Source organism: Balaenoptera ricei, chromosome 7 (genome assembly GCF_028023285.1).
Source record: "Balaenoptera ricei isolate mBalRic1 chromosome 7, mBalRic1.hap2, whole genome shotgun sequence".
NCBI lineage: Eukaryota > Metazoa > Chordata > Mammalia > Artiodactyla > Balaenopteridae > Balaenoptera > Balaenoptera ricei.
The window spans coordinates 100,709,237-100,729,035 of NC_082645.1; the positions used below are offsets into that span (position 1 = coordinate 100,709,237).

At 41.8% G+C, this 19,799-nt stretch overlaps 1 protein-coding gene across 1 annotated transcript in view; it reads left to right on the forward strand.

Annotated features, from left to right (window-relative positions):
• Window positions 1-19,799, forward strand: part of XRCC5 (X-ray repair cross complementing 5) — a 97,545-nt gene that overhangs the window by 38,045 nt on the left and 39,701 nt on the right. Inside the window, exons 14-16 of the mRNA XM_059928642.1 lie at window positions 8,261-8,457; window positions 16,417-16,510; window positions 17,990-18,059. Of these exons, the coding sequence (XP_059784625.1) occupies window positions 8,261-8,457; window positions 16,417-16,510; window positions 17,990-18,059 (361 nt within the window). The remainder of the gene's footprint in view (window positions 1-8,260; window positions 8,458-16,416; window positions 16,511-17,989; window positions 18,060-19,799) is intronic.

The window sequence follows — 19,799 nt, forward strand, 5'->3', positions numbered from 1 at the left end:
TTCTGCAGTGCCAGTTGTTACTTCTTCATTTCTAATTCTGTTGATTTGAGTCTTCTCCCTTTTTTCTTGGTGAGTCTGGCTAATGGTTTATCAATTTTGTTTATCTTCTCAAAGAACCAGCTTTTAGTTTTATTGATCTTTGCTATCATTTCCTTCATTTCTTTTGCATTTATTTCTGATCTGATCTTTATGATTTCTTTCCTTCTGCTAACTTTGGGGTTTTTTTGTTCTTCTTTCTCTAATTACCTTAGGGATAGCATTAGGTTGTTTGAGATTTTTCTTATTTCTTGAGGTAGGCTTGTATTGCTATAAACTTCCCTCTTAGAACTGCTTTTGCTGCATCCCATAGGTTTTGGGTCATCGTGTTTTCTTTGTCATTTGTTTCTAGGTACTTCTTGATTTCCTCTTTGATTTCTTCAGTGATCTCTTGGTTTTTAGTAGTGTATTGTTTAGCCTCCATGTGTTTGTATTTTTTACAGTTTTTTTCCAGTAATTTATGTCTAGTCTCATAGCAGTGTGGTCAGAAAAGATACTTGATAAGATTTCAATTTTCTGAAATTTACCAAGGCTTGATTTGTGACCCAAGATATGATCTATCCTGGAGAATGTTCCATGAGCACTTGAGAAGAAAGTGTATGCTGTTGTTTTTGGATGGAATGTCCTATAAACATCAGTTAAGTCCCTCTTGTTTAATGTGTCATTTAAAGCTTGTGTTTCCTTATTTATTTTCATTTTGGATGATCTGTCCATTGGTGAAAGTGGGGTATTAAAGTCCCCAACTGTTATTGTGTTACTGTCAATTTCTCCTTTTATGGCTGTTAGCCTTTGCCATATGTATTGAGGTGCTCCTATGTTGGGTGCATAAATATTTACAATTGTTATATCTTCTTCTTGGATTGATCCCTTGATCATTATGTAGTGTTCTTTGTTTCTTGTAACAGTCTTTATTTTAAAGTCTATTTTGTGTGATATGAGAATTGCTACTCCAGCTTTCTTTTGATTTCCATTTGCAGGGAATATCTTTTTCCATCCCTTCACTTTCGGTCTGTATGTGTCCCTAGGTCTGAAGTCGGTGTCTTGTAGACAGTATATATACAGATCTTGTTTTTGTATCCATTCAGCCAGTCTTTGTCTTTTGGTTGGAGCATTTAATCCATTTACATTTAAGGTAATTATCGATATGTATGTTTCTATTACCATTTCTTAATTGTTTTGGGTTTGTTTTTGTAGGTCTTTTCCTTCTCTTGTGTTTCCTGCCTAGAGAAGTTCCTTTAGCGCTTGTTGTAAAGCTGTTTTGGTGGTGCTGATTTCTCTTAGCTTTTGCTTGTCTGTAAAGGTTTTAATTTCTCCATCAAATCTGAATGAGATCCTTGCTGGGTAGAGTAATCTTGGTCGTAGGTTTTTCCCTTTCATCACTTTAAATATGTCCTGCCACTCCCTTCTGGCTTGCAGAGTTTCTGCTGGAAGTTCAGCTGTTAACCTCATGGGGATTCCCTTGTATGTTGTTTGTTGCTTTTCCCTGCTGCTTTTAATATTTTTTCTTTGTATTTAATTTTTGATAGTTTGATTAGTATGTCTTGACGTGTTTCTCCTTGGATTTATCCTGTATGGGACTCTCTTCTTCCTGGACGTGATTGACTATTTCCTCTCCCATGTTAGGGAAGCTTTCGACTATAATCTCTTCAAATAGTTTCTCAGACCCTTTCTTTTTCTGTTCTTCTCCTGGGACCACTGTAATTCAAATGTTGGTGCATTTAATGTTGTCCCAGAGGTGTCTGGGACTGTCCTCAATTCTTTTCATTTTTTTTTTCTTTATGCTGCTCTGCAGTAGTTATTTCCACTGTTTTATCTTCCAGGTCACTTATCCGTTCTTCTGCCTCAGTTATTCTGCTATTGATTCCTTCTAGAGAATTTTTAATTTCATTTATTGTGTTGTTCATCATTGTTTGTTTGCTCTTTAGTTCTTCTAGGTCCATGTTAAATGTTTCTTGTATTTTCTCCATTCTATTTCCAAGAGTTTGGATCATGTTTACTATCATTACTCTGAATTCTTTTTCTGGTAGACTGCCTATTTCCTCTTCATTTGTTTGGTCTGGTGGGTTTTTACCTTGCTCCTTCATCTGCTGTTTATTTCTCTGTCTTCTCATTTTGTTTAACTGACTGTGTTTGGGGGCTCCTTTTCACAGGCTTGCAGGTTCGTAGTTCCCATTGTTTTTGGTGTCTGCCCCCAGTGGGTAAGGTTGGTTCAGTGGCTTGTGTAGGCTTCCTGGTGGAGGGGATTGGTGCCTGTGTTCTGGTGGGTGGGGCTGGATCTTGCGTTTCTGTTGGGCAGGGCTGCGTCTGGTGGTGTGTTTTGGGGTGTCTGTGAACTTGGTATGATTTTAGGCAGCCTCTCTGCTAATGGGTGAGTTTGTGTTCCTGTCTTAATAGTTGTTTGGCATGGGGCGTCCAGCACTGGAGTTTGCTGGCCGCTGGGTGGAGCTGGGTCTTAACATTGAGACGGAGATCTCTGGGAGAGCTCTGGCTGATTGATATTACGTGAGGCTGGGAGGTCTCTGGTGGTCCAGTGTCCTGAACTCGGCTCTCCCTCCTCAGAGGCTCAGGCCTGACACCAGACCGGAGCACCAAGACCCTGTCAGCCACTCGGCTCAGAAGACAAGGGAGAAAAAAAGAAGGAAAAATCAATCAATCAATCAATCAATAAAATTTTTAAAATTATTAAAATAAAAAAATAAAAAATAATTTTAAAAAAGGAAGAGAGCAACCAAACCAGTAAACAAATCCACCAGTGATAACAAGTGCTAAAAACTAAACTAAGGTAAACATAAAAATCAGAAACAAATCAGTTGAAGATAGCAAACTCCAAGTCTGCAGTTGCTCCCAAAGTCCACTGCCTCAATTTCGGGTTGATTCGTTGTCAATTCAGGTATTCCACAGATGCAGGGTACCTCAAGTTGATTGTGAGGATTTAATCCGCTGCTCCTGAAGCTGCATGGAGAAATTTCCCTTTCTTATCTTTGTTCGCACAGCTCCTGGGGTTCAGCTTTGGATTTGGCCCCGCCTCTGTGTGTAGGTCGCCCTCAGGCTTCTGTTCCCACCCAGACAGGACGGGGTTAAAGCAGCGGCTGATTAGGGGGCTCTGGCTCACTCATGCTGGGGGGAGGGAGGGTTACAGTAGTTATAATTGGAATGCAGGGTGAGCCTGCGGCGGCAGAGGCCAGCATGACATTGTAGCGGCCTGAGGTGTGCTGTGTGTTCTCCCGGGAAGTTGTCCCTGGATCACGGGACCCTGGCAGTGGTGGGCTGCACAGGCTCCCAGGGACAGGGGTGTGGATAGTGACCTGCGCTTGCGCACAGGATTCTTGGTGGCTGCAGCAGCAGCGTTAGTGTTTCATGCCCATCTCTGGTGTCTGAGCTGATAGCCGCGGCTCACGCCCTCCTTTGGAGCTCGTTTAGATGGTGCTCTGCCTTCTGTCGGCAGACAGGGAAGGAGTCCCCTCTCCTTGCGCATCGTGAAACAACGGTTTCTTGCCTCTCCGGCAGGTCCAGACTTTTTCCCGGACTCCCTCCTGGCTAGCTGTGGCGCACTAGCCCCCTTCAGGCTGTGTTCACTCAGCCAACCCCAGTCCTCTCCCTGGGGTCTGACCTCCGAAGCCTGAGCCTCAGCTCCCAGCCCCCGTCCGCCCTGGCGGGTGAGCAGACAGGCCTTTCAGGCTGGTGAGTGCTGGTCGGCACCGATCCTCTGTGCGGGAATCTCTCTGCATTGCCCTCCGCACCCCTGTTGCTGCGCTCTCCTCCGTGGCTCCAAAGCTTCCCCCCACCACCCCCCGTCTCCGCCAGTGAAGAGGCTTCCTAGTGTGTGGAAACTTTTCCTCCTTCACAGCTCCCTCCCTGAGGTGCAGGTCCCGTCCCTATTCTTTTGTCTCTGTTTTTTCTCTTTTCTTTTGCCCTACCCAGGTACGTGGGGAGTTTCTTGCCTTTCAGGAAGTCTGAGGTCTTCTGCCCGCGTTCAGTAGGTGTTCTGTAGGAGTTGTTCCATATGTAGATGTATTTTTGATGTATTTGTGGGGAGGAAGGTGATCTCCACGTCTTACTCCTCTGCCATCTTGAAGGTCTCCCTCGGAGAGTTGTTAACATGGCTTATCTGTATAGAGAAGTATCATTGCTAGGTTATGTATAAATTGAATTCACTTTTTCTAAAACAAATATTTATTGAGTACTAACAGTGTATCACGTGCTGGTGATACTATGAGCTCATTACCTGAAAGGACCCCTCCAGAGGAGTGAGAGGAGAAGAGAGAGATAAAACCAATAGGCACAATAGTGGTGGGTACAAAATACTGTGGGAATAAGAGGAAAGAGAGATTCTTGCAAGTGAGTGACTTCAGGAAGATTTCATTTAGGAATAAAGGCAATGTGTGATGTGATGTGGGCATGCCAGGCAAAAGTAGCACATGCAAAAGCAAGAAAGCACAAAGAAGTGTGATGTATTTAGGGATCCACAAATAGTTCCATTTGGCTGGAGAATAGGCTCTATAGGAAAATGGTGGAAAAGGTAGCAGGTAGCAGGCAGGTCATGAAGAGCCAGTAGTTTTGATTTTATCCTGTAGGCAGTGGGTGACAAAATCCTAAAGGATTTTGTCAGCAGGCGGGTGACATGATTTTTAGAAAATAGGTCTGATGGTGGCATGGGAAATGGACTAGAGACCAGTTAGGAAACCTGCAGTGGCCCCCAGGAAGACTTGAATTAAAGCAGTGACAGAGAGTGGAGAGGAGAAAATTTAGAAGGTAGACTAGATAGGACTTAAGGGATTGGGTGGTGGTTGATGAGAAATAAGAGTTGAAGATAACAGGATCCTAGCTTGGATGACTGGAAGGATGATGCCACCATTAATTATGATAAGGAATATAGAATGAACAGACAGAAAAGGTAATTCATGTATTCTTGCAAGTGTTAATTTTGAGTTATCTGTTGGCTGTCCCAGTACAGACACTCAGTGGCAAGTTGGAAATAGGGGTGCAGAGCCCAGGAGAGCATTCAGGACTAAATGTATAGATTTGAGAGTCCTCCTCATTTAGGTAGAAACAGAAGTGAATGAGGTCACCTGGGAGAGTCTGTTGAGTGAGAAGGAGGGAGAATGAAGTCCTGAACACCAACGTGATTAGACAATTAGGGATAGACAGAAAAGCTGCCAAAAATGAAACAGTGTTCCTACCTCCACCCTCCCCAAAAGGTCAGAGAGACAGAAAGAACTAGAAGAGTGTTGGAAAGGAAAGAATCACAAATCAGATGTTGCACAGTGGTGAAGAGAGCTGAGCCTGACAAAGGGCCTTTGGGGTTTGTAGTGAAGTCTTTGATGACTTTGAGGGCCCAGTGGGAGTAGAGTGATGGGGTGGGAGCCAGATTACAGTACCTATAGGAGAAACCTTTACTGATGAAGGGAAGAGAGAGAGAGAGACCCAGGAAGCTACAGGAGGATGTAGGACCCAGGAAGACTTTTTTTTTTTTCTTTTAAAATATCTATAACTAAGAGTAAATGAGCTGGGCGTAGGGGGCAGAAGGAGGGAGAGGTTAGTAATCAACTTGTTGGCAAGAGGTTAATTTAATTCTAATTTTGGAAAGAAATGCTGAAAAATACGTCTTTTGTCAAGTGTACAGTTAATACTGCCTTTTAAATAATTGATACTGGGTTGCTAAAATCAACATATTAGTAACTTACGAGCTAACCACATGGCCTGCAGTTTTTTCTCTAGTCTTTTTCAAATTGTAAAAATCACATCAAGGAAAACGGTTGCTTAAAGGAGAAATTAAGTAGATTGAGGACTAAGATCTCAGCTTCTCAGCTACTAAAAAGTGTCACTTTCTCATAACCTCTTTTTTTTAAATGAATTGGAATTTTTTTGATTGAATTTTTATCCTACTTAGCTTTATCTAAAATGTGACCTTTAAGAAAATATGAGAGGGTGATGCTTTAGAACATCTCTTGTGGGTCACTAATTACTGACTTATGGATGATGACACTAGTTGAAAGAATTGCCTGGAATTCAGAGTTCTTTTCCCAAAAATGTCACATGGATATCACAGATAGAATCTTCCAGAGTATTTGTGAGGTAGTCTGCTATGTTGGGTGTTGGATTTCTGCTTACATCTTTAGGGCTTTCTAAGCTGTTTCTGGTATTTTAGTAACTGACCTGAAGGTGAGTGCTGTGAATTGCGAATTATGTATGAGAAGGTTGGGGTAGATTCACAGGGTTTGGGATCTTTTTGGTTTCCCCTTTTGCTTTACATTAAACAGGCCTAATGTCATTGATGCTCCAGGGAAAGTAGAGTAATTAGGGAAAAGGAAAGCAGGAGTTAGGCTCTGAAACAATGAATTTACTAGGAGAAGGAAGGCTTGGGGTTGGTCTCTTGAAATCGGGAGCAGTACATGAAATTTCTAGAGGAAATTGCTATTGAAAACCTACCTCAGGGTTTTCTGAATTTGTAGAACAGTGACTCTTTGATGACATTTACTGTTTAAGCCCAAGTATCTTTATCTTTTCAGAACCGAGAAGTCTAGCTTCCATTTCTACAGGGTACGAAAACAATCCATGGAGTAGTTGAAATCATAGACCTTGTGATATGAAACAGTAATTTTAAAATTGCAGGAGCTATTCAGCTCCGTCTTTTTCTTTACAATTACTAACATATAAATTGTTCAAAGGTGGGAATAGGAGCCTTGTTCTCCAACCTAATTTTGGAATTATCCTCTAGCAAGGGGAGTAAAACATCAATGAATTGAGAGTTTTTGTCTTTTTTTCTTAACGGTTATCTCATTGTTTGATTACATTCCTGCACTCCTTTTAGAATACTTACTTTTCCGGGCAGATAACACTACTACCAAGGCCTGGTAGTCTGGAAGCAGTGTCAGTGATTGAATGGGAGTGGCTTGCGGTCCGGATCTCCACCCGTGTGAGCAGCGGAGAGCCTGCCCTGGCCTTGATCTTGGCCCCCCTCCTGGTGCTGCTTGCTGACACCTCTGTCACCTCTTCTGTAGAGCTCTGAGAAAGAGCGCTTTATTCACTCAGCCAGGACCTTGTAGGTGCTTATTATGTGTGGGGTGCTCTTTTCAGTACTTGGAATTCAGCAGTAGACGAGGCAAACAAGATCTCTACTTTCAGGGGGAAGTAGAGGTAACAAACAGATAAACTAAAAAATTGATGAGATAATTTTAGATAATGATAAATACTGTAAGAAGTATAAGACAAGGTTAATGATAGAGAATGACAGGGTGGTAGGATGGGTGTAAAGGGCTCCTTCATACCATGTCAGGGAAAGCCTCTCAGAAGAGATGATAATTTAGCAAAGAACAGAATGATTTTTAAAAGGGCCAGCCAGCTCTGCTGAGATGTAAGGGAAGGCAGAAGAGGCTGAGGGAGCATTAAGTACAGGACCCAAAGTCTGGAGTGAGCTGGCATATGAGTGAAGCAGGAGGAGCCCAGTCTAACTGGGCTGGGGTGAGTAAGGAGGAGGGAGGCATTCAGGGGCTGTGTTACAGTTGACTTTAGGATATGGAAAGGAACTTGTTTTAAGATGACTTGAGCTACAGTAGAGCCGTGAAAGTGGATGCAGGGAGACCAGTTAGGAGGGGATTGTGGTAGCCCACATGAGAGGTGATGGTGCCTGGACAAGAGTGGTATACTGGAGATGGACGGAAGTGAGTAGATGGGTGGAGAACAGCCCAAGCTCGGCACTCGGGAGAGGTTTGGGACAGACCAGTAGTCTCATCTCTTCCACAGTGTTCATCCTGGGACTCACTGAGTATGGACACCTCCCCTTTAGCACCTGATTCATCCACCTTAGGTTGTCTTCTAAGGTTGTGCAAGGGAGAAAACAGCATGCTGAAGGGAGGTTAAAGGATTATAACCAAAAAGTTATAATCGCAGATTGTCAGAGGCTTTCGGAATTGCATCTCAGGGAACCTCGTATATCCTCCAAGTAGTCAGAGCAGTGGCCTCTTTTTATGAGATGAGGCTCCTTTCCAGGAGGGCTTCAGCTGACGGTGCTGCTAGGCCTAGATCTGTTTTACAGTTGCTTTTAGACGTTACCAACCTCCTGCTAACCAAGGCGGTTCTGGGTCCACCCTCTTTGTTGTCTTTTACATATGGTAGGAATCCCATACCCCTCCCAAATTAAAGAATGAGGATCCCTGATCAGAAGAGTATAATGAAGCTGTGATGTCTGCATCTGTGTTTTAAAATCCTTATGCCTTTTCCACAGTGTCTGCTGCACAGAGCTTTACATCCCCAGGAGCCTCTGCCCCCAATTCAGCAACACGTTTTGGATATGCTGGATCCCCCCACTGAGGTGACAGCTAAATGTCAGGTTCCTGTCTCTAAAATAAAGACCCTTTTCCCTCTGACTGAAGTCCTCAAGAAAAAGGACCAAGTGACTGCTCAGGACATTTTCCAAGATAAGTGAGTACTCGATGGAGCTGTGTGTGACGTTGGAACACAAAGATTGGTTGTGGTCTTAGAGGGGCTGTGGCATTAAGGGTTGCAACCTGGGTTTGTGGAATCACAAAGGTGGGAGGAAGAAACCTTTTGCTATTTGAGCCTTGCATTGGAAATCCTGGTTTCTCACATCTGTCCACTGTAGATATATTTTATCCTTGTGCTCCTAGAAATTAGAGCTACCTTTGGGGTTGTTGACTTTTTGATCAGCATCAGATTCTTGATGAATTATATATATAGGAAGAGAAACAATCTTTGAATATCTAAGACTGAATTTTAACATTTTTAAAGTAAAGTGCTGAGGATGAGAGGAGAGGGGTGAAAGTCGTAAGGTTTTTCGTTTTGGAGGTAGGGTGTCAGAAGAATATCAGTGAGATTTTTGGAGGGAAAATGGGAGGGAGAATGAAAAACCTGGCCCTCTGTAGTTGTGCTGTTACTGTGTTGATGTGCTTGGTTATACCATTAGTGAGATGTAGTTTAAGGATTGTAAAATGGTTTTCATATCCTTAGATCAAGCTCTCAGGTAGCTATTAAGTGTTTTTCCCCATATCAGAGTCTGTTTAGAATTATATCAATTTCCATTCAAAGCAGAACAAAAACAAACCTTAAGAAGCTGTTCTTATCCAGAATTATTTGGGTGTATGACATTGATCTTACCAGGTTTTGGTTTTATTATTGGTGACTTTTGCCCCCAAATCAAAATGATCTACTCGTTTCTTTAGGTTGCATTCCAAGATCCAGTTTTAGATCACAATTTTTTCCTTTTTCTTTTTTCTTTTTTTTTTTTTTAAGAATGGGATGATGTCATTCTTTTTTAAAATTTATTTATTTATTTATTTATGGCTGTGTTGGGTCTTCGTTTCTGTGCAAGGGCTTTCTTCCAGTTGTGGCAAGCGGGGGCCACTCTTCATCGCGGTGCGCGGGCCTCTCACTATCGTGGCCTCTCTCGTTGCGGAGCACAGGCTCCAGACGCGCAGGCTCAGTAATTGTGGCTCACAGGCCCAGTTGCTGCACGGCATGTGGGATCTTCCCAGACCAGGGCTCAAACCCGTGTCCCCTGCATTGGCAGGCAGATTCTCAACCACTGCGCCACCAGGGAAGCCCTCCTTTTTCTTTGATTTCCTTCCCACGACTCTGTCTGTATTGACAAAGTAAAGCTTGTATTTGTAAATACCCCATTGGACCAGTATTGAGTAATTTCCAGAAACCTTCAATTTACAGGGTTCTGTAAATTGTTAATTTAGTGGATTATCTTCCAAGTTGAAAAGACAGGTTTGCATTTTCTGTGGCTTTTTAGAGGTTAATACCCCAAACTTTTTTGGAATTGGGGGGGAAAAAAAACAATAATGGGATTGAAAGATTCTCTCATGTGCATTTCTAACACATCCTGGAGGCTTTTATGTTTCTTTTTAGTCTGTCATGCCTTCTTCTACATAGGAAGACTGTCACTAACAATCTACTTCCCCTCTGCTATCCTCATCTACCTAGATCCCTCTGGATTCGTACCTTAGAGCAGTTCAGTAAAATTCTGAGTCCTTTTCTTCCCATGACAGCCTTGCTTTAGTCTCTCTGCAGTCATATGGCTGTTCTCTGTCTGTGTATTAAAGCTCCAGTTCATGATCTTGATTACCTTATGGTATTGTGGGAAAGAAGTGGGCCATTTCCCCCTCCTCCTGTTGATTAAACTGTAAATTAGCTGGTTAAAAAAAAAACATACCAGCTAGACCCAGAAGGCTGTTCTGTGATTTGATCCCTGCTGTGATTACACCTTCAGCCCTTTGCCGTCTCTCACTCTTTCAGGAAGCTTGAGCCTGCCGGGCTTCTTGTTCTCTGCCCCCATCAGCCAAATTAGCTGCCGGGGGCCGGAGAATAATCTTGAGCACACACACCTACGCACACCCCAATTCTCTACTCTTCCTTCTCAGAAATCTTAGTTTTTAAGAACTGCAGAAATGACACATTTAACAAATATTTATTGAGCACCTCCTATATTCAGGAATGACTTAGTCCTTCTGCAGGGTTCTTACAGCCACTCAATTTTTGTGATAAGGCTCCAATCAGCTTTACAGATGGTCTCCCTAAGGGAAAGAAAGATTGCTAGCAACCAGCTATGTTTTTGTGTATGTTCAGCATCCCTGTATCCAGGGAACATACTTCCAGTGTACGGATGAGGGGCTGAGACTGGGGGGGAGGGGAAGATGTCTGTTCAGGAAGTGCCAGAGGCCAAGGAAAGATCTCTGAGCCGGGAGTCTCTAGTTTTCATTCCAGCCGTTTCACTCTTGATCTAATTCTGGTTAAATAATTTTACCTTTATGAGAGTTCCTTCATCTGAAAACAGGTTCATCGTAAGAGACATCATAACAGTAAAATCACAGACATTAAAGGACTTTAAACTATTTGGAGGGAAGGCGGTAGTCAAAACCCAGAGCAGTAATACTGTCATTATCAATGAAAACATTGAACATTTGAGAAGATCTACTCTTCATGCTGAACCTGTTCAATCCCTAGTGTGGAAGTGATTTCTTCAGTTCAAGAAGGTAAAAGCACCATCTGACATTGCATTCCAAAAATGTACTGAATATTACCCTTATCATAGAAAAGCATTGCTTCCCTTAATGTTGCTGAACACCCTTGAAATGAAAGCATCATCTCTTGGACAGAACTTACATGAGAATAGGGACATCTGAGGTCTGATCCTGCCTATGGAACTAATATGTGATCTTGATTTCTTTTTATCTCTATATGCAAATAGTGTAAAGTTTTCTACTTTTGTCAAGTCCCCTAAGACCCCAGTCCCTACTTCCTGTCAGAGGCCAACCTCACCTGGTTTTACTGGCTAAGACTTCAGACTCCAGGGTCAAGACAGTGTGAGTTGGTCCCCTTGCTTTGCAGTGTGACCTTAGGTGCAAGTTGCTTATCCTCCCTAAGCCTCAGTTTCCTCATGGGTAAATAGGGATAATAGGAATATCTGTCTCATAGAGTTGTCATGCAGGTTAGTTGAGTAATATATGCTGTTCACTGTTGTAACCCTAGAATAGCACAGTGCCTAACACATAGTAAGAATACAGTGTTTGTGAAGAGATGATTTACAAAATCCTAGTCCTGTCCCTAGCACATTTTCAACAACTACGGCAGTGGCGACGATCATGATGGTGATTTCACAGAGAAAATAGAGGCCAGTAGGTGGGAATGTCTCAGTTTTCTGGCCCATCTTACCTAAAAACATATCTGTATTGCATCTGCCTTTACTTCCTTTTTTCCTGTCTCAGTGGAAGAGGGTACCTCATCCTGTCCCAAGTTAATCGTTTCACCTATGTCCTGGGATGCTATTTCTGTCCCATCTGGTACCTCAGTCCACTGATAATTTCTTCCTTCCTTCTGTATCTTCAGCTCCTGCCTCTGTACCAACTCCTTTCCCTCCACACATTAACATTTTCTTTCTTTCCTCTAAAAGAAAATGAAGTAATCCCCTCAGTTTCCTCTCTCTCATTACTACCTGTTGTCATCATCTTTCCTTCCATAGCCAGGCTTATTAGCAGAAGAGCCTATACTGCTTCTTTTCCTAGCACTCACTGGCTTGGGCTTCTGCCCCCACCACTGCCCTGAAACTGGTCTTCTAAAAGACACTAACTGCTGGATTTACTTAAGCGTGGCAGTCCTTTTCTTTCTTGACCTCTTTGTGGCACATGACACTGTCAGTTATCCTTTCCCTCTTGAAACTCATATGTCTTCCTTAACTTCAGATTCTCCAGATCTTTCTCTCTCAACCTTGGACAGGCTCCCTCTCAGACTGCTCTGGGGGCTGCTTTTCTTTCCCCACCAGCCGTAAATGTGGATGTTTCGTAGGACTCCTCCTCTGGAAGAGCTGACGTTTACTGGACACAGGTATGTGTTATCTGTTTGCATCCTGTGGGCCATCTTGTGAAGTAGGTTCTTTTATTCGCTTCACCTTAAAGCTGAGACCACTGAGGCTTAGAGGAGATAAGAAACTTGCTCAGGATCACAACTGGTTAAGCAATGGAGTAAGGATTTAAACGCGGGCAGTTTGACCCCAGAGCTTACCCTCTCAACGATTATGCCAGACTGCTCATCCTAAGACCTTTATTATCAATATTTCACATATGGGTCTCCAAGAATAACTAAAAATCTGTCTATCCTAATATACTTCCATCTCATCCACTGGATCTTAAGTGTCTACAGATAACTCAAGGTCAGCATGTCCAGAAGTGACTTCATCACCTTCTTTCTTTTTCCACACCCCTTTCAACCCCCTCTTCATGCTATTATTCTCTATTTCAGTGAATGACACCTAATTTCCAGGGAGTCATCCCTTTTCTTCACTCCCCACATCTGATTGGCTTACCAGGTTGTATTAGATTTACCTCAAGTTCACTCCTTTTGCTTCAGGTTAGTACAGTGGCTAATAGCATTGATTTGTATCAAAACCCAAGTATTTCTTTTTGATAGTGGTTAAAATTGGCAAGTTGCTCTGTGCCAAGTTGTGATAACAAATACCTGCCTTTAGGAGGCTGTTTAGGAGAGTGGTTAAAAGTCCAGAGTTAGCTGTGGACCCCTTACTGTGTGCTTTAGCCATGGTCAGGCCCTTTTGAGCCTTGGTTTGCCTAATTGTAAAGGGACAGTAACAGTAGCTAACTCATATGCTTGGCTTAGTGACTGATGGTAAGCATTGTTTTTAAAAGGTTAGTTCTTACTAGCATCGCCCACTGCCATTGCTTTTACGTAGGTTTCATTTTAGCCTGCTTTACTGAGATAACCCCTTGACTGATTCCCCTAATTCCAGTCTTAGCCCCTTCCCATCCATTCTGCATTCTGCTATCTGAGTGATTTTTTTAAAAACAAATCTGATCACATCACTCCCTTGCTTAAAATTCTTTAATGCAGTGATTCTTAATCTGTGTGTGTTTGTGTGTGATGGACCCTTTGGATAATCTGATAAAAACTGTGAACCCTCTCCCTAGGAAAATGCCCTAACATAATAAATTTTGCATATAGTTCTAGGTGGTTCACAAATTCCTTGATGTCATCCTTGGATGCCTGATTAAAAACCTTTGCTTTCATGGCTTTCCCTTACCTTCAGCTTAAGACCAAATTCTGTTACACAAATGAGAAAACCCAGATAAGCAGAAGGAAGAGAAGTGTCTGTCCAGCTACCTGGAGCACCACTTTCTTTCCTCACAGTTTGTGTCTACAATTTAGATATTTTCCATCCTCATCTCTCACTACTTCCCAGCTTGCACTTCATGCCCCAGCCCAACACAGCTACTTGCTATCCTCTCAAAGGGACATGCTGCTTACCACAATATTTTGTTAATTGCCTGTTTATATAGTTATCTTTTTTATTTGGCTGAACTTCTTGAATGTGATGATTATGTATTAACTTTTATATATTTAGAATCTAGAGCCTAATTTAGGATTAAACTGCCCGCGTTTAAATCCTAATCTATGTGTCCACACATAGTAAGTGTTGGGTAAATGTGTGGCTAAAAAAATGAATTACAAGATTTATACTCATATATGAAGGAAAAGGAGAAAAGGAGAAAGAACAACAAATTATCCAGGGTCCCAACATCCAAATGCAGCAGCTGTTAACATTTCTGTGTCTGCTGTGACCTTGCATGGATAATGTGTACCTTCCAGAGCTCAGCTCCCTCATAGATAATTTGGGGATGAGAGTCATTGCGCTTTCCCACTTCAGATAGACATTATGAGTTTAATATATGTAAAATTCCTAATTAAATCCTGTTAAATGATTCAATCTTGAGATTATTAAACATATTAAATTTTCACTACTTTCTGCTGTTTTCTGGACTTGCCTTTACCTGCCCAGTTCTGGCGAATTAGTATATATGTCTCCTTATTCTTCCTTCCCTAGAATCTTATTTGGGAGGGTTTAAGAAATTCTTCATGTGATTCAACCTTGTATTCTCACGGAACTTAGCATAGTGCTTTGTATATTTAATGCTTCTTAATACCACTATATAAGTTAATTTGTATTTTTGGAAGAGAATAGGTAAATAGTTGATATGGTACTTTTTGTTGTAGTGTTTTCCTGAGGAACAAACTGAAAATCAGAGAGGACAGTAACTTACTAGACTCTAAACTCTAGACATACAAAAATTAATACACAGTCAATACCTTCAAGAAGGTGTAAGATTCCAGGGCTAGCCAGTGGCAAAACTGAGACTAGAATCTGGGTCTTTTTTCTCCAAATCTTCAGCAGTACCATGTTGTCTTTCTCTTGGGAAGAACTGGCAAAGGTTAACTGAGTGGCTGTGACTTTTTTTTTTTAAAGAACTCAAATTCTGATAGAATTTCATGCTGCCTCAGGTTTGTGCATTTTCCCTCCATTTTTGCCACCAAGGCTTTGTGTGTTTATTTCTTATTCTCCTTGAAGGAAAGGGCTCTGAATGACTCACCCCTTATCTCTTCTTTACTTCTCAAAAGGAAGAAAGCAAGTGGTGAATGGGAAAGATGTCAAGTAATAAAACTTAATTCTTATTTGTAAGGCCGTAATGATTACTTTAGTTCTTTCATCTAGCTGTAAGAGGAGATTCATTATTGAAATATCATTGAATAAGCTAACTTAGGTCTTACTTTGCTTTATTTTTAGGATAACCTCTTCAAGCCTCACTGTCTGAAAGTTGGGCTTTTGAATAAAAACATCACATTTAGAAATAGTTACTAATAGTACTCTTAGTTACTAATTTCCCTTCTCATTCAGCCATTTCTTGACAGCTGCCTTTGCCCCAGATTGATTATTTGTCTGGGAGAAAAATCTTCATAATCTCTTGTGTTCAGCAGGTTAAGGGAGATTATGGGCAGAGTCTTTGGATTTTTTTTCTCCTTTCCAGTTGTCTTGACCTCCTTTTGACTTTAGGCAAGCTGTTAAAGCCAGCGTGTTACTTGAAGCAAGATGTTTTTGTTTTTTTTTTTTTTTTTTAAATTTTATTTTATTTTTTAAATTTTTTTGGCTGTGTTGGGTCTTCGTTTCTGTGCGAGGGCCTTCTCCAGTTGCGGCGAGCGGGGGCCACTCTTCATCGCGGTGCACGGGCCTCTCACTATCGCGGCCTCTCTTGTTGCGGAGCAGAGGCTCCAGACGCTCAGGCTCAGTAGTTGTGGCTCACGGGCCTAGGTGCTCCGCGGCATGTGGGATCTTCCCAGACCAGGGCTCGAACCCGTGTCCCCTGCATTGGCAGGCAGATTCTCAACAACTGCGCCACCAGGGAAGCCCCGAAGCAAGATGTTTGATATACTTCCTCGGAGTCATCTTTCCCTTATCACACAGATGCTTTTGGACTCTGTTAGCATATTGCCCAAGACAGAATTAGGTTTATAAAGGAACAGATTAAAAGTTTTCTTTTGAAAGTGCTTTTTTATAGTTTAAGACTCTGTAAGAGCAAGCTCTTGCATGTTTAATTGAGGATTGTCTAGTAAGTTTTGACAGCTGTAAGTAGAAGCTTATAAAGCTCTCACATACACGATGAAGAAGACAGGTTATTAGACACAAAGGTCTTCTATGTACATGGAAAACTAATAGCTATCAATTCTCAGGCAGAAACTAGCAAATAATAACTGAAGGGTAAATGGGTTTCTTACTGAAATGCTAAGTATCCATTACCTATGCTTGCAGTTTCATCTTTTGAAAGGGCTTTGTGATGCAACTGCTAATTCTCATTTCCGTACTGCTGGAAACAAAGCCAGGGCTGCTCCAGTCAAGCTGTCAGGAGTCCAGAGGGTGGGAAAGGGAGGCAGCCGTTTGTAAAGGAGGACTAAGTGCAGCTGCTTATTTTTGAGTCTTGAAAAATAAATTTATACTTTTCACATTAGCAATTCTGGGTTTTGTATTGTTTGTTCTGTTTTAAGGGGAGAGAGGAAAAAAAAAAACATTTATTTCTTTTCTAGCCATGAAGAGGGACCCACCTCTAAAAAACTGAGGACCGAGGGAGAGGAAGCCCACTTTAGTATCTCCAGCCTGGCTGAAGGCAGTGTCACCCGTGTAAGCAGAACTTGTCTGGTGTGCTCCCCTCTTTCAGGAAGGTTGGGGCTTGGGGAGATTGCATCAGTTTTTGTTAATCCTTTAACATAGCACTTTCCTTGGTCCTTTCAACATATAAGCCATACATGTCCATCCCACACTTTTTCCTTTCTTCCTTTAATTATTGTCAGTGAATTATCTATAGAATTATTTATATTGATATATAGTACATAGAGCACTATATAGTATATAGAGCATGAAACATCACTTTCGTAGAGTTTTTCTGGTAACTTCATTTTGCAGGTTTCTGTTTAGTCACAATGGTAGGGTAAGTGGGGGGTTAATGATACGAGTCTTAATCTCCAAGTTTGTAAGCTTTAAGAGTATAACTCTCTTTTTTCTAATATACAACTTCGTAACAGGTTTCACTAGTTTAGGATTTCCCCAAACCAGGTATCCTTTGACACTTGAGATCTTCTTTATTTAATGGGATGGTTTTTGGAACTTGAACGTATTGCCTTGTTTTAAGTGGCATTATTTTGAATCAGTGGATCTTAAAAATTGTCCCTTACTACTAGCCAAATATACTAGGAAGGATAGCTAGCCCTAGGGCATACCTTTTCCCCACCTGAAAAAGTAATGCTCTCAGAAAAACTGAATGTCTGAAAAATGATTTGGATTTTATTTCAAAGTCTTGTAGTAAAGGAAAAAATATCATGACCTTATTTATTCTGGGAGCTTTCCTGACTGCTATACCAGAGCGGACTGGAAACTTTAGTACATTTTGTACCAACATTTACCAGCCATTGTAGAATCCCATTGTCTTCTCCCCCTCCAGCTGAACTTAAGCCCTATTAAGGTTGGGATCGGAAGGTAAAAGACATAGGTATGATCAGAAAGTGCCGTATAGTGTGGCAGAGATTTTCATCTTTGAAACTTTCCCACCTAGCACTGATTTGCTTTTACTCTGGGGGGCATGTTTAGTTTGGGCATGTTTGAATAGTCTACCAAAACTTCAATGCCAGAGGGTCAGCAGCAGCCCCCAGGAAGGACAGTTCAATGAATTAAGCATCAGGCTATTATTTCTCGTGTCATCTTAGTGGAACAAAGGTATTCTGAACTGACCCTGCACTGCAGAATCCTCCCCTTCCTAATTAGTTGGGTGTCAGGATGGACAGGCAATCTGCCACATAAAGCCTTCAAACTGGGCTGCCTGGTGCCTTGGGTGCCTTGGGTCATACTTCTGACCCCTCTGGAAAGAAGTCAGTTTGCATGAGGAGAGGTAAGTGAAAATACGGACAGACGACAGCCCTTTGACCACAGGAATCCACTAGCTTTTAACAGATCCATAGAAATGAAAATGAACAGAAAAGGGCCTTCACTTTGTCTTTGCCTCTATTTTATGAGAACTCACTTATTATATTAAGCTGTCTTGTCTTGCCTGGGTGCTGCCAAAAAGAGAAGTGACCTGCAGTTTCATTGTCTGTGGGTGTGTTCTAGGTTGGAAGTGTGAATCCTGCTGAAAACTTCCGTGTTCTAGTGAGGCAGAAGAAGACCAGCTTTGAGGAAGGTAAGAGATGTGCCGTAGGCTTTGCAGTTAAGGAAAAGTGGTTAATTAGGTTAACTGATTTAAGTCTAGACTAATAAGTGTCACCTTTGGTCATAATGCTTTATACAGCAGTTTTCTTTCCTGGTGGATCTTTGTGACTGTCCCTTGTTAGTAAGCTCACCGAGGTAACATTATGAGCACAGGAGGGTAAACTCAGCACAGGTCTGCTAAACAGAGACGAGCTAATTTGTAGGTCTCCCTGTTAAGAAAACTGTGGGCCAGAATCTTGGAGCTTTTAGTTCCACTTCAGTGAAATTCTTTGGGAATAAAACGTTTTTGTGTCATATCTTCCTATTTTCTGAGACATATAATTTTTGTTCTCTCCTAAGAGTTTCAGCCCCTTAACAGTAATATCGAAAAGACCTTGCTGCTGCCCTTAGATTTGATCCTTCCGAAATTGACCCTGTCCTCACATTTTTCTTTTCAGATATAACCTAAAATTCCATTTAGGCTTGAGCTGATATTAAAACAGCTTTGAGGGGTGGATAGAGGGTCTCAGACTGACATTCATTCACTTGATTGCATTCAGGTTCCTGTTCATTCACCTTTAATGAATGGCAGCTGGCAATTGTAATCCTGCAGGTTTGTGTACATAACAGTATTGCATTCATTATTGCTACCCAGGGTCAGGACTGGGAGCTGCCTTCTCTGAGTGTTTATGTTCATGTGTGCACAGAACCTTCTCTTCCAACTTCTTGGCATTTTGGGGGAAATGAGTCCTAAATGCCTAGAAACACTACAGCTTTTTAATCATCTATAGTACCTAGCGTAGGTCTAGGGGCCTTACTACTTAGAGTGTGAGAATCCTAGCAAGATGCCTGGACTTCCTGTGCTGTTGCCCAAAGGCAGTTATAACCAGCTGAGAGCATATAATCTACCAGGCCAAATCTTGTTGGTGGGAACACAGAGGCCAAGCCCATGAGAATTTCCTGAGGAAGACCAGCTCCATCCTCATGGTAATCTGCATTCTTTTAGGTGGGGTGTGTACGTTTTGTGTTCTGAGAATGGGGAAGAGCTTTTTGCCCTGTTAAAGACTGACGTATAGAAGAAAACCTTGAGTTTTAACATAAAACAAAACTACATCTAAATAGAAGGAGGAAATCTAAAATTAAAGTGACAGCTTCCAGAAGGATTGGGGGAAACAGTACTTCAGAATTTCTCTCCTTCAAATACTGGGTTAATCAAAGGAGGCTTTCACAGCATTGTACCTGTGTTGTCTCTTAGGCTGCATATTGTGACTGTGTGTTTGGAAGAGGGCAGAAACACCGCTGTGACAAGTCAACAAACTTGGTCATCTATCATGATTGTTGTGTTTTTGAAGAAAGATTGAGGCCTTCTTATCTTTTGATGATATGTTATGGATTACATCAGCCAAAGTCAAAGGTCGTCCCTTTGGAAGGAATTGGTCTTGCTGGTTGATGTAGGTGTGATCTCTTCAGGGACTAAATCTAGCATCATCACCATTGTAAAGGCAGCCTACTAGTTAGTTCAGGTCATTGTGCTGGCACTTACTCTTTGTCTCAGTTATTCCACATAGCAATCCTGCAGAGTCACGTGAGCAAGTGGAAAAAATATTAGAGCTTTAACAGCTGGTGTCAGAATTTTCTGAAAAAGAAAATTATGTTTATTGGGAAAATACTTTGATAAGTCTTTGGAGTAGAGACTGAGTCTGTGTCCCCAGGCTTGGTTGTTGGCCAGTGC